Source organism: Rhagoletis pomonella, unplaced genomic scaffold (assembly GCF_013731165.1).
Source record: "Rhagoletis pomonella isolate Grant_MI unplaced genomic scaffold, Rhpom_1.0 Rhpom_scaffold_00002, whole genome shotgun sequence".
Taxonomy (NCBI): Eukaryota; Metazoa; Arthropoda; class Insecta; order Diptera; family Tephritidae; genus Rhagoletis; species Rhagoletis pomonella.
In genome coordinates, this window is record NW_023458556.1 from 9,320,761 (window position 1) to 9,335,974 (window position 15,214).

General features: G+C 39.2%; 1 protein-coding gene across 3 annotated transcripts; it reads right to left on the reverse strand.

The window, feature by feature from the left end:
• Window positions 1-7: 7 nt before the first annotated feature.
• LOC118733023 (regulatory-associated protein of mTOR-like) lies at window positions 8-10,163 on the reverse strand. 3 transcript variants are annotated; one of them, XM_036462183.1, is made up of 5 exons: window positions 9,889-10,163; window positions 9,330-9,757; window positions 1,631-1,992; window positions 1,313-1,501; window positions 8-1,250 (listed from the first exon to the last, which is right to left on the reverse strand). In XM_036462183.1, the coding sequence occupies exons 1-5, from the start codon at window positions 10,106-10,108 to the stop codon at window positions 1,064-1,066; spliced, it is 1,386 nt and encodes a 461-aa protein (XP_036318076.1). In that variant the 5' UTR covers window positions 10,109-10,163; the 3' UTR covers window positions 8-1,063. The 3 variants fall into 3 exon arrangements, with proteins under 3 accessions (XP_036318076.1, XP_036318074.1, XP_036318075.1); XM_036462181.1 differs by lacking the exons at window positions 8-1,250; window positions 1,313-1,501; window positions 9,330-9,757; window positions 9,889-10,163 and adding exons at window positions 2,260-4,707; window positions 4,934-7,460 and having other exon boundaries at window positions 1,898-1,992; XM_036462182.1 differs by lacking the exons at window positions 8-1,250; window positions 1,313-1,501; window positions 9,330-9,757; window positions 9,889-10,163 and adding an exon at window positions 4,934-7,467 and having other exon boundaries at window positions 1,898-1,992.
• Between the last annotated feature and the right edge of the window lie 5,051 nt (window positions 10,164-15,214).

The following is a 15,214-nucleotide window of genomic DNA, read 5'->3' on the forward strand; positions in this document are numbered from 1 at the left end:
TTTTTTAATTTAACAAATTGTTTGCTGTTATTTTTCTTGTTAATCTGCGTGTGCTGTTTGCGGTTCAGTTTGTTAATGTAGTCCTTATACATTCATATGTATATGCTTAGTTGTGTATGCGACTTTTCGCAAATTTTTTCCAAGCAAACTGATATATGTATATGCCCATAGCCAAATGCAGAAATTCCAAAAGGATATATGTATATTTAATTTAACATTAGCCTTCGGATCGGCTACATGAATGCTGTTCGCCCAAAATTTGAAATTTGTTAAACTACGTGTCAGTCAATGGCGGACCCACGGGCGTTGTTTTAACACCCAAAACCCCCCTGGATCCGCCACTGAAACACGCACTATATGCGCTTTTACTGTGATCGCAAAAATACATATGCATATGTATATAACTTAGAGAAAGTGCATTCATTTACAAGTTGTCAAGTAACTTAGATATTCAGTGAAGTGCTTTTAAATGAAGCGACGATAAAGCTGCTGCCACGCGTTTTTTGTTATTTCCAAGTTTCAAAATATTTAAATTATTCGCGTTAGCTAGGCGTCTTGTGCACTAGATGAATATGGGTTAGCTAACGTATGTAATTCCATATGCAAAGCAATTAGTATATGTATACATATGTATATGGGCGTATAAAGAAGGTATACTTATTTTTTCTCATTTCGTCTAAATTAATAAGTATGTATGTTCTATTAATAACTATGTATGTATATATAAATATATATATAAGTTGGTGTGTATATGCAATCTTGATTTCATTACAAATTTTATGTGTGTTTGTATAAGCAAAATATCGCTGCGTCGCGGTTTTTTTAGATTCTGGGCGGTGTTTTCGCACTTTTGTTAATTCAAGACATTTGACGTTTTCAAGCACAACAATTAACAATTACAGTTAGATGACGACTCAAAAGGAGTGTCACTTTATCGTACAATAAAAGCTTAATTTAATTATATTGTATATTGATTTTGTTCATTCATATTTGTCTAAGGAAAGTTTACGTTTGTTCTCGCTGTTTTGATTGCACTGAATCATCTGATTATTTCATTTTTCTTTCAAACTTCGTCCGACTCCCGGTCAATGTGACACATCTCTTTTAAATTGCAATTTGATATAATTTGGGTATACTGATCTTTTAACGCTTTTAAGCTGCAGAGGTCTTGATCCTGTGGGCAGCCGGGTAGCCGAATCGGGCGTTCCTGATGCAATGTTAAAACCATTGAACCATTTTCTCTATTACATCTGAAATATTTTCACAAAATTTAATATAATAAAAATGTTTTTTTTTTTTTTGTTGTACGTACTCATATAGCACAAAAGCTAAATTGGTAGCAAACGCGTCAATCACACTAGTGCGCCAAGCGCGTTCACGTTTAAAGTCCCGATATGTTAAAGGTTCTGCATCTTTGTAGAGACCCAGGTGTGCCAAAACCTTCAGCAATGTGCCAGAATGTGTAAAGTAAAATGTGGCATTTGGTTTGTGCGAATTCGGGCTGCAAGGCAATGGAGCAAATTCATTATACAAAGTGCAAAATACTATACAATTTAAAAAAGTAATGGGAGCCTAGGGCGAATTGGAACTCTAAGTAGTCGCTTTTCCTGCCTAGATGAGTGCTACTTACTCAATATATTCAAACATATTTTCCATTGCAGCACAGGCCATGCGATGCGTCAGTTCATAACCATAACCATCGTTCCAATAATACTCCAGATCTTCGAAAAATTCTAATGCTTTGATTGTGTCCCGATTAAAGAGATTACACCACACCGATAGATCTCGGCGATGATTCCAAGCTGTCTCAAAACCGCAAATAGTATAAATAAGTTTCGCCTCTTCGGCTGTAATGTTTTTGACTTGTGTGCGACGACGAATAAAGTTAACGGCATCAATCATTTCGGGTTCGTGCAGAAAACGTTCAGAATTGTCAAATGTCTTTGGATTTTTATCAACGTCGACCTTCCAGCGTTTGCAAAGTTTATAGAACTGCAAGTAAAGAAAAATTTATTAAAAATTATTTAAAAAGTAAAAAAATATAAATAAATAAATTAGTGTTCGCTACGTGAGGCTAGAAACTCATATTGAAGCACATTTTGACGAGCTCCACAAAACCTAAACATGCAAATACATAGTTCAATCACAAAAAATAATAAAATACTAAACTGTGATAACATCAACGATTTGTAAATGTATTGCTTGGCTTTCTTCCATCATGATATTGTCATAAAATTTAAATTTTCTCTTCTTATGTACCTGCAACAGGTTCATACACCACGACCGTGTTGTCCACGCAACCGACCGCCAAGGCGGCTTTGTGCGCGTGGAACGACAAGCAAGTCGGGTAGCCGATTTTTGTGCCCATAAAGCCCTCGGTGCCACGCAACGTATTCAGCGCTCGTCCGCTTTCCTGATGTAGCGCAATGCCTTGCGCGCTGCCGCACGCTACAATATCCGCCGATGCATGACTAGCGATTACGGCCACATCGGAGCCCGCTTCCCAGCTGGAGACAGCAGCTGCTTGTCGTAAATCAAAGATACGCACGCGTCCCTGTGCACAACCTGTGATCAGTGTGGGTTGGTTTTCCTTCAGGCAAACGGATAGTATGGCACCAATGTGTTCGCGAAAGACGCATATTCGCGCCTCTTGTGGCGCTAGACGCTTATCGAATAGCCGCACGCTGCCATCAGAACAACCTGCTACCACAATGCTGCTATTCAGATTATAGGAGAATGGCGCCAATACGCGCACGCACGCCTCGCTACCTATCGGTATGTCACCGTGTTTCAGCTCTCGCTCTACATCCCAGATGCGTAGGAACCGCGAAATACCACCACCCACAACCAGGTGCTGTCTACATTGCTGCCAAGCGGTGACTATGCCGGTACGCATCAAGTCACGTCGGTGTTTCAACGAAGACGAACCAGAGCCGGAACCGGAACCAGTACCACTACCACCACCGCCACCACTGCCACCGTGCGAACCATTATAAGCAGCATTCATAGCGGGGATACCCTCGAAGGCAGTTATTAGCTGTGACTCAGGTTGATCCTCAGTACCTGGTTGCCATACACGCACAACGCCATCCTCGTGACCTGCCAGTATCAAGCCAATGTCATGTGCATTCAGAAATTCAATGGCACTAACGCGAGCGGTTAAACTTTGTTGTTGCTGCTGTAGATACTGTTGCTGATGGTGCTGCATGTGCGCCGATGGCGACGACGATGAACCGCTCGACTCGCCGATGTGATTGCTGCTGGCTTGTGGCACATATGAGCGCACTGAATTGCGCACCCAATCATAGACTAGTACTTTCTCCTTGTAAGCGACGGCGAGCTGTGTTTCATATGGCAGCAATTTGACAATGGCAGGCGTGTGTTGGGTCTTTAGCATGCAAGTCTGCGTGTCAATTCGGCAGCCGCGCATGAGTTGGTCCTTGGACTGTCGCCGCATTATTTCATTGCGGCAAAAACGAAATTGTCGGGAGCGCAATTCAGGAGAATTCGTATCTGCGGGAAATACCTGTTGTCCCTCCGTACCCTCGGCGGAGGCGTAGCGATTCTTACCGGGTCTCATAAAGTACGAATTAGCCCATGATATGAACTCGGTTTGCAGGATCGGTTTCAGCGCTGTCGACTTCGGCTCATAGTTGCTTTCGCTCGTACTGCTGCGCGCTGAATGTGAACCATCACCACCGCCACCGTTGCCACCTGTATTCATGTGCAAACTTGTAGTTGCGCCGACTGCAATGCCGGAACCCATTAAGCCAGCACTGCGGCTTCCGTTTAGTGGAACACAACTGTCCGTCTCATCCCCCATGGAAGTAGTACGTAATTTACGTTGTAATAGCGCCTGATGATCAGCGCTGTTCATCACATTCGCAGCTAAAAGCTTGTTATGTCGAAGCTTATTCGCCCAATTGCTGGCGTTTTGATGCCCCACCTGTACACCGGCACCTACTGGTGGTGATTCACCACTTAAAAAGTTGCCGCGTGTTGACGGGCTCGGGGGTAAGCTAACACTCGAATTGCACTTGTCGCTGGTGGCCTCTTTGGCGGTGATTAAATCGACCGACTTATCACGTACGTAAGCTATAATTTTTTGTGCTGTTTCTGCCACTTCCGGAAATGGATCATGGCCAAGATTATAAATACCTTGCCACAATCGTAAAAATATCGCTTGAAATGGTATGGCTGTGGAGACCATGTTAGATATCGAACTTGAGCTAGCACCTCGCCGCATAGAAACGTGACGTTCTAAGCTGTGTGTAGAATGGTGCACCACCGCTGGACTGGGTGCACCAGCCATACTATGGGCTACACTGGCACTACGCTCACTGCCGCTAACTGATGTTGTCAGCGCCAAATTAGGGCTCGAACTACTCATTTGCTCCTGCATGTACACCGTTACGAACTGCGATTCAAACAGCAACACCATCCATTGCAGGGCCGCAGCCAGCTCCAAGCGCACCAAAGGAGACATGTCCTCCCCCACAGTATCCAAGAGTGTAATGGCAATTATCCGATCAATATTATTTGCGTGCTCTTCTCGATCAGTCACTGAACTAATAAATGTGCCCAATGCGAAAACAGCAGCTGCGCGAACTTCTGGTATTGGATCTTTGAGCAGGGGATATAGTTTTTCGTGTGCCAAATCTCGAACGCCGGACCATCTAGCTTTCTCGAAATTTTGCCAAAGCATGCCTAAGACAATTGAGTAAGAGTAGTTAAGAAGTATGTTATGAAAAAGTAGTATCAAGATGTCGCATATGTACTCTTGCAAGAACTTTTGGTTTCCTTAAATGTGGAGAAGCAGAGAATCAATTATATATTATACAAAGTTGAACGTTATTAATGTTACCACCTCCGCACAGCACCAAAAGTCCAGCAAGGTTTTAATAAAAATTAAACAATTATCCAATCTCATTACCTAGGCATATAGCTAGCCATTGACGAAGTAGCCAACTCTCGTCGTTCAGTTGCTCCAGGCATATCGACACTAAGGAACCTTGCAAAGCGCTTGTTTTGCCCAGCAAAAAGTCGTTCACAATGCAAGCCAACACAAACGCAGACAGCGTACGGTGTTCCTTGGATACGGTTGTGTCTTGCAGAACAGACAGAAAGTATTTATGTTCTTTCACCAAGTCTACCTGACAATTCGGATCCACTGCTAAAATTTTTGCCCATATAAAAACGAGCACCGGTCGCAATTCCTTCGCCGAACTCTGCAACAGTTTAAGTACGTAGGGAAAGATGCCCACACCAAGTGCTAAATTTACCGCCCATGGGCCGAGATCAAGAAAACGTGCAAGTAGCTCTAGGGCGCGCAATCGATGCACCTGTGAAAGCAGCACCTGTAGTACAATGGGTAACTGCTCTGGCGGAGAGCGCGATTCGGATTCTCGATCTAGCCACACTTGGAACGCCGTTAGTTGTTGTTCAAAAAATGGTAACTGCCGATACGGTGCACCTTTTTCCAATATTTCAGGCAACTGCTGCAATGCGTAATCCACGACTAAATCCCAAGCGGACCACATGTGATGACGGAAGCATGGCGGTAATGCCGGATGCGATACAGGGATACAATCATGCGAACGTAATATACGCTCGGCGAGTAGAAAATTACGAAATAAACTGGCGACCAGCAAATCCTGGCGAAACAAACGCTGAAATAGATCGCGTGGCAAAGTATTCCATGCAATAGTGTCAGTGATGGCAGTAAATATCCAATTCAATTCTCCCATCATTGTCCGCCGGTCATTTACTTTCCCTGGTATCTTGTCGACTTGCTCGCTCTGTATGAGCGGAACCAGCTCGAACTTCTCTTGCATTGTGTACCACTTAAGGGCGATATTTATTGGCGTGGTTAGGCAGGATGTGAATAAATCTGCTGGGAGATTGGCATTCATAGGCAATATCTCATTGACAGAGCATGCGGCCAAATGTATGCAATTTTTATAGCTAACAAATGGTGTTAATATAGATGGTGGCTGTCCAGGACCGCCGCGTTGACCCGATTTTTCTAAATCGCGTTCATGCTGTTCTGCAAATTGTTGAAACGAATTTATAATTATACCAGCGTTAGAGCAATCGTAAACATAAATTGATGGAGCACCCATCCAGCTTTGTAGCTCAAAAATGCTCAAAGGTATATATTGTGTGAATGTCTTGTTGAATACCCAAATTTCGCCATTAGCAGTTGGTTTAGGCACACCATGCCCATTGTAGTGGAAAAGTATGCGCTCGCCTTTTGCATTGCGCCGCAGTGATGTACACAGCTTTTTTACGTCTTCAGCTGTGGGATCATGGCATTTCTTATAGCGTGCGCGTGGCTGCCAACGCTCATATTGCATTTGTAAATTGTTTCCAATCAATTCCATTGCTTTTGGCGCCGATACCGAAGAGGGATCGACCCAGCATTCTAAACGTGCACAGGGCTGTATCTTTACGACGTCTGGTGGATCAACGCCTATGTTCAGACAAAGCACTAACACAACACTAGCTGTTTTCATTCGCTCTCTTATGCGCCAAGCAACCGGCTTGCACCTTATGCCCTCAATCTTTTCCTGATGTCGTTTTGCTTGAAAGCAAAGTGGGCAATGCTTATCAGGTACTATGATACCAAAGGACCCATTTGTCAGCTGCTGCAACATTGGTAACATTTGTTGACTATCAGACATTGAAGTTTTGCGGCTGCCACTGCCGGCACAACCGCCTCCACTGCCGACACCTCCGATGACAAATGAAGTAGCAAGACGCCCATAATTCCGTCCACTATCCATTTAGCACGAGCACTATAGAATTTTTTATATATACCTCGAAAAGCAAGAATATCCAGCGAAATAGTTGATTATAATGGCCGTGGCCGACTTTAAATCCGATTCTGCTTATGAAAAACAATTTCCAAGGTTACAATTTTCAGAATTGACCTGTATATAAGCAATTATATTTGAAGTAGTCCTGCGATATCCAAAATTATAGCAGCGTCTGTACTTTTCAGATTTGTCGACCTATATCGTAAGGACTTTATTACGCCGTTCACAGGCCGCTTTTTTGCTTGCCCCCGCCCTTTAGGCAGTAGCAGCTCAGCACGCAAGAAATTTGTATTCGTTCGGTTGAAAATTTATTTGTTTTACTTGTTGTAAATCATTTGTTACGCATCCTAAATCCACTGGATAACTTAAATGCGTTTGTTCAATTTAATTATGAGCACTTTTTTATTCTTAATTGAAAACCACGTTAGACGGAAAAATACGCAGCATTCTTTCACTTCTTTACCGAATTTGACGTTTACACCACTTTCATTCGTTGCTTTGCTTTCACTGGCAGTTCGCGTCTTTTCTGTTTTGTACGTCAACATGCAATTCGGTTGCAGTTGGTAGAGTTGCCAGTTCATCTTTTCAAATTTCTAAACTGGAGATGACTCAACAACTCACAACTCATTTTACTGATATACGCTATCCAAAATGATTGATTGATGAATCATATTGTATTTTTTGCGGTTATTTGGTTTTTCTAAGACGAATTTATATAAGGTGCCTGTATTTGGTTTGTTTTTGTGCACAAACGCCCCTTTTTAGCTATTCTACTCTCAAGGAATAAATAAGAAATACATATGCTCTCTTTCGCTCACACACTCAAGCGGAATATAAAATTTTGACATTTCGGTACCAGAGCAATTCACACCACCTGTTCTAGTAACACCACCTTATATGAAATCGTCTCGCGGTTTTCTGAGGGGGCGTACAATAAGATAGGGTAATATTTTCTTATATATTTTTGTACGTTTTTGTTCAAGAACACGAACGAAAATATTGGAATAATAAAACATGCTTCTAATCATTATTTTCTATAATTTATTTCTAAAATATTTACCAAGGCGAATTTATATAAGGTAGTGTTACTAGCTCAGCTGATTTTGTGTATGTGTTTCCCCGCACGGCTTCTGATATCGAATTGAAAAATTTTGTTTGAATTTCTACACACACTCTTACAGATTTTGACAGTTTATACCGCCTAAGCAAAAACAAAATACATGTAAATTTTTGTTTTTGTACTCCTGCTATCACCTTATATTAATTCGCCTTAATATTTATATATTAAGATGATTCTTGACAAAATCGACCCCCTTAGTAAGGCACTGTGTGTCAAAACTATAATAGGCACTACTGAGCAAACCTTTAGTTATTGAATCATGCATATGAAAACCATCGTACAGTTCGTAAGTACCGTAACTGTCCTTCTTACCGTTATCTCTGACAGGCTGTAGGTGTGTTTTTGGTAAGTGTATTGTTTTTTTGGTTCAGTGTGTTAGTGTATTTTGAATAAATTGTAATAGAAATGAAAGAAATTGTAAAAGAGCGAATGCCAAAACACAGGCTATCTTAGCTGTAGGCATTTTTTGGCAATCAGCTGATAGTGTTTTTGGAACACCTAAAGAATGGGGGCCGTTGAGCTAGAAAAGAAAAGAAAAATTGCAATTTTTTGGTGCAAATTAACAGAGGCGGCGGTAAACGTGGAATTTTCAAAATTTTTAAAAGCTTTTATTTCAAATATATTTTTGGGCTCTTTCTGCGTATGCATATAAAAAAAATGCCATAATAATAATTTACTTTTTCTCAAAATATGTAAGCATTATATACATAAATACATATCCATATATCGAATGAAAGTTCCCCCAATCACCTTTCCAACTGTGTCCATATTTTGAAAATCGGTTCAATAGTTTTCGAAATATAAGCTTTTGAAAATGTTGAAAATTCCACGTTTAGCCCAGTGCCGCCGCTGTTAATTTGCACCAAAAAAATTTACCATTAAACTCAGCAAAAGGGGATGGATCACGTTCACTTTTTCTTGCCGCGTTTTTGCTTAGGAAACTCTACGATGATGTATATATCTCATGATCTTTAGTATAATGCGGCATTCCCTTTATTCTTTAAACGACAAGGAATTTTTTGACAAGACAGAAAGGTGTTCTGTGCAAAAGGTGTTGCGGCCCTTTCTTTCGGCAACACAGAAAGGAGAATTCTACTTTGTAAGGATTATAATTCCTAAGAGCGGCCGAGGGCCGCCTACGCAGAATGAAATTTTTCAATAGAAGCCTCTAGATCCTAGTCTTAGTTTTTATGCACAAGAAATGTTATATACCCTTGGCGGTACCCTCCTGACGCCTCCTCCCCTTCCGCTACTACGCACACAACGATCGCTCGTAAGGGAAAGTTTCCCCCCGTTTTGTCAAATGTCCACAGATATGTATATTAATGTATCTTAGCTTGAATTTACTGTATGTATTTCGGCAGTTATATATTAAATATTTTATTACTTACCCTTAGCACTGGATCTTGATGCAAGGCTTCTGGATACTCAACAGCTCCGATGGCATGCCTTCCGAAAAGACCTGTAGTAAAACTCTGTGCGCTTTTTAGTGTGCGTTGCGTCTTTGTATATTTGAAATAATATAAACTAGGATGGTATTGTTCGGGCAACAAATCTGGAAAACGTTTCTGCATGCGCTCTGCCAAAGCAATTAGTTCTTCCTCACCTTCAGCGGTAAGGTATTTTTCTTCCCGACTGCTTACATTGAAATGCCAAAGACGAAGCCGAGCCAATTCTTCAGGGCATAACTTAGTTTGAGGATTCAAAAGAATTTGTTCCTTCAATCGCACTAGTTTCAGCTTTGCTCCTTCAATGTGCTCTTTGCTGGGATTACGCGTACCATGTCGTATTATTGACCAAATACGAGTTGCGCGGCACCCTATGTGACATTAAAAAGTAAATTATCAGAGAATTAATAAATACACTTGTTTCTATAACAATGGGCTGCCATATAGCTTTTAGCGCTGAAGGTTATGGAACTCCTGTTAATATCGCGGATGTCATCCTCACCTGGATAGGCGATGGGCTTATCGTCTAAGTTAGCAACAACACGATAAGGGGTTTTCGTAGATAGATGCGGTTCAATCTCATGACGTTTTAAATTGGCACACTGGGTTTCCCCTAGGAATCCTTCTTCACGACCTGCAGCTGAATCCGACTTCGCCGTAGCCTCCAAGATGAAGCCCCCATCGACAAAAATTAACAGCAAATACAAAAGACACTTTAGCATTTCTGCAGTATTCCAGAGGAATAGATTCAAAAATTTGTCAATAAAATAAAATGGAAAATGTATTTAAACTAAAAAACAGATAAATTATAATAGTTGCACGGGAGATAGAAGAAACGTAAACAATTAATAAATGGAAACGTCAAATCAGCAATCAGCTGTTCGTTTGACAATGCACTACCGTAAGTACAGGATGACTGTAAAAATTTTTGACAACGCACTACCGGAAGAACAGGGTGAGTGTAAAAATTTTTGACATGCACTACCAGCAGACGATAGTCTGAAAATATCGATAGTGCCAATTGTTGATGCAATTGTATCACTTTTATCACAGTAGTTGCGTTCCAGATAACTTCGTGTAAAAACCTGTAAAACTGTCAAATAACAAAATTACTCTCTTGAAAGAGAGGAGCAAGAGAGAAAAAATAAAAGTCACCTGGAACGCGAAAAACTACTTTTCCTGTAACTACTTCCATTTTTTTTTTTTAATGTTAAGCGCCATGGAGACGATCAAATGTCTTTATCAACCGTCTCGCGTTTTGCTTGACAAAAAACAAGCGCACTTGTCTTCTGATCGTCGCGGACAAGAAAAAGAAATTGTTTGTTGAATTAACGCGTTTATTTGAACGTTTTCGGGCAAGACACGAGCCAATCTCACACATGTGCAATGCTAGAAGTATTTATTTGATGGTCTCCGTGGCGCTTAATGTTCTTTGCTATCTGTTTTTGTTTACAAATGCAACCCTGCCTATCGTTTGACACTTTCCATGAACTTGCAGGAAGAAAAACTTCGGACTAAAACCTGCAACTTCTGACTGAGAGACAGAGCAAGTTGCTCTCACAAAAGTGGTTTGACTTGCAGGTTTTTTGGCACCTGGAACGCTTTCCTGTAAAAAAAAAAACCTGCAAATCGTGAATATCGTGAATATCGTGAGCATCTGGAATGCAACCAGTATATACACTAATAAACCTTTTTGAGTACTCCTCGGGGGTAAAGTCTGATCAGGGTTGATAATGCAAGGGAGCATGAATTTTGCTGATTCGGGGTTACATACAAAATTACTGTGGTATGAAAGGGAGCAACAACGTACTACGGCAGAGTGGCACAGGTAGTTTTGTAAACAAACACTATTCTTATATTTAAAAAAAAAAGTAATTGCTATTTATTTTCCAATATTCAGATATCCAGTTTGTAACCACTGAATTCCCCAGAGTAGTGTTGCCGCGCGTGCAAAGCGAAAACGCTGCACACAACCCAAAAGTACTCTTCGGGGATCAATTGGTGGAGAACTGCGAAAACTTACTGCGCTGGCAGAACTTTTATTCAATTTTCGCGAAGAAAAGCCTTCAATGTACTAAACGTGCACTGACGAGAGTTGATACAAGTGGCGCCCCAATTTAAATATGGAACGTTTAAAACTTTCACATTATCAGGAATAAGGGATTTTTCCTTGCCCATTTCAATTGAATGTTAGAAAAGGCAAAAAAGGCAAATATCTTAAAAAAGGCAACATCAAATGTGTATACATATATGAAATCAGGCAAAGCTAAATCGTGGACAGTACCCGATACTTGGTACCCAATACTTCAAAACAAATTTCGGTACCCAATACTTCCTTTTCGGTACCTGATGTCGATTCAATATATTACACATTCGTCATGATAATATCCATACACATGGGCGTAGCCAGGTAGGGGCGGGGGGTGCTCGAGCCCCCCTAACTTTCAAATTTTCCTTATATATATATAAAATAGTACCCTGAAATGTCAGCTTAATAGATAGGGAGTTTACAGCTCCCATGAAAAAATGCTCGTATATTTACATGGAGAAATTAAAAACAGGTGAAGTAATCAAATAGCTTTCTCGCTTTATTTTCCTGACATTCGGCTATCTTATTTAAATTTTTAAAGGCAAGTTTTCAAATAAGACAGTGTGAAATCTGTTTTCTAATTACTACACCTGGTATAATTTCACCATGGTATATTTATTTCTTCACGAAAATGTATAGCAAAAGTAAGGTTTTTGGCATCATTTAGTACAACTCATCCGCTTAAAAATTCATTCTCTTTTTTTACGACTCGAATTTCCTTTCTCGAAATATACCGGTTTAAATGTGTAGTTCTTTGGTAAATTTGTATTGGCGCTCAAGCTGTAAAAGTGCGTTTGTGTTAGTAAAAATAAGCTCTGATCCAGTACTCCATGAACTTAAAAGTTTTTACACAAACTTGCAGGAAGTTACAGGAAAAATGATCCCGTACTTAAAATTCCTCCAAAATCCTGTAAATGAGAGCGATTTTGGAGAGTTGTGTAGAGAATGTAGTTTCAAGATTGTACCCGAACTTTTTCATCTGGTAAAATCATGGAAAGCGTCAAGCGATCACTGGTTGATGTTTTTACAGGAAAAATGGTTTTTTTGTTCCCGTACTTTTTGTTGTTACTAACTTTTTACTCTCACTTCAGAGAGTAATTTTGCTGTTTGACAGTTTTACAAGATTTTGCACGAAAAGTATTGGATCAGAGCTATGGTGTGAGAGTATTGCAACTTGACAGCAAGTCCTTGATGAACGGTACCGCAGCATACTTCTACACGTGTGGGACATTTACACAGGAGCTTAAAGGCCGTTTAAGATGTCTACGCATTCTATGTAAAAGAGGACTTTTAAGAAAAAAATTTTAATTTCCTAAAATATTTTTTTACTTATATATATATTTTTTTTGCGGTTGCTTCTCGACAGGTAATGGCAAACATACGAGAGTATTTCTGCCTTTAAAGGGCTTATCATAAAAATGCATTTGCCGTTCGGAGGCGGCAAAAAATTGTAGGGCCCTCCACTTGTGTTATACATAACATCAGGACGCACACCAAAAATTGGAGGAGAAGTTTGGCCAAACACTTAGCAAAAGTTCTAACGTCAAATATTATTATATTTTTTTTTTTACATAGACATGCCTCCCTCCCCTTACTCTTATTTAGTGAATGTAAGTATGCGTTTTCACCATCAAACGATACCTAATTCCGAATAAGTCGCATTGCCTTCATTCACCGTTGAACAATTTAGGTAGAGATAATGTAAATTTTAACGCATGAAAAAATATTATTTTTGGTATGCTCTTAATAAATATATCGACAACTTGGAGTCTTATAAAAAATGTATATATGTAAATACGAACGTGGAGTACTAAGGGAGGGCCGTTTTCTAAATTATGTAGGTTTTATAATTTAGCTGACCTCAAATACACAACTCTTTCTGAAAAAATGGGATTGAAGTGAAAATACATTTTAAAAGCTCGTTCAGAAAACGGCGCTTGACTCTATAAATTTTAACGTGTTCCCTGGAGAGAAGCAACTAACGTTACCATTTCAAAAATGTTGATACTTTGAATCAATTGCGCGGATTAAACATACGCTTTATTTTAACCTTTTGTGGCCAATTACTATCGTGTTTTCCCCCATATATGTATGTAAAATCGACCCAATGTATGTATGTAGTATTTATAAACCAAATTTATCAAATTCCTTGAAAATGTATACAAATGTTTAGGGTTTTCAATTTTAGGTCTTTATTTTTTATAACAAAGTACACGTGTATGTACGTACATAAATTGTGGTCTATTCGACTTATGCACTATTGTACTTGAATACAATATTATTGAAGATAAACCTTGTCTTGTCTTAACGGTACTTGCCGTCATAAAAAGGTGGAGGAAGATACGGTGGAATAATTCTCGCTGCATGAATTTGAAATATGTAAAATTAGCAGTTATGATCCTTTAAAATGAAATTACTTACCATCTACACTCAGCATTATCGAAGCGTACAGTACAAGGCAGAAGAAAGCAAATAACTTTGCCATTTTAAAACTGGAATTTGAATGATTCCAATTGGTAGCCAATTCGGCTTTATATACCCTTTTTCAAACCCGAATTTCACTTGTCTGCAAATTATAAATTTTTTGTTAGCTCTTCCCTGCAAATTTTACAAAATACACGATTGTTAAGTAAGAAAAACTGGCAATAAGATTATTTTACACAAAGCCTTAAAAACAAAAATTCACAAACAAAAACATTGGGGGGAAATGCATATTATGCACGTTCGACTTTTTTTAAAAACCGGGTTTCGAGTTATTCGAAAAATGGCAATTTGAAAAAAAAACGGTTACCGATTTTGAAATCAAGAAAAAACCGGACAAACCGGTTTTATTTTACATAGTTTTCATAAAAGTGAAAATGGTATCAAGTCGTGACCAAAAATTACTAGTGACGGAAAAGATAGCTTTTATTTAGAAAAGAGAGGAGCAAAATAAGTTCAACGTTTCTTTTTTAGACCAAAAGTAAAACAATTCACACTTGGTCTTATTTAAACTTTTTCTTTAATATTGAATTTTTTTCGGTTTTGAGTAGTGCCCTTTCCGCCGTATCCTAGTGCTTATATGTTCGTACTGTCACTCGGGAGGACCATGGTTCAATTTCTGGTCCCACCAGCATCAACAAAAGCCTCTGATTGTACTTCTGCCATAAAAGGGCAGAACACAAATTGGAGGAGAAGCTCGGTCATACACGAAGAAAGCGATTAGGCGCCAAACTTCATTTATTGGAATCATTTATCCCCAAATTATCTAGCATAGGATTTTGAAGCTATTTAGGGGTTTTCCTTAAACTAGGAAACTTCGGAAAACTTGAAAACTTCTATTGAGGAGTCAAGATTTGTATGAAATAAAAAAAAAACGGTTTCTTTGATAAAAGGAAGGCCTCAAGCTCGATAAAATTGTTGAATATAATTGTTATAAGGCCATAAATAACAAAAAAAAAATCCGGTTTATATATCCAAAAAATATGGTGGTTTTGTAGCTTGTATATTTTGTTTAGTGATTACCTTTAATGTTTTGTTGTTTTCGTTTTTCTTCTCTAACATTAGTTTTAGATATTTAAATAGTACGTCCGATACAGTATTTATTTGTTCATTTATTATTTGTTCCTTGAAGGTTTTCTGTTTATATACATACATATCTTCACATTTTCCAATATATATATTTTTTTTATTTCTTGTCCTTTATGTAGTATTTACCTCGAGAAGTTCTGTTATTTTTTTAATCTTCATTGGTGTGCAT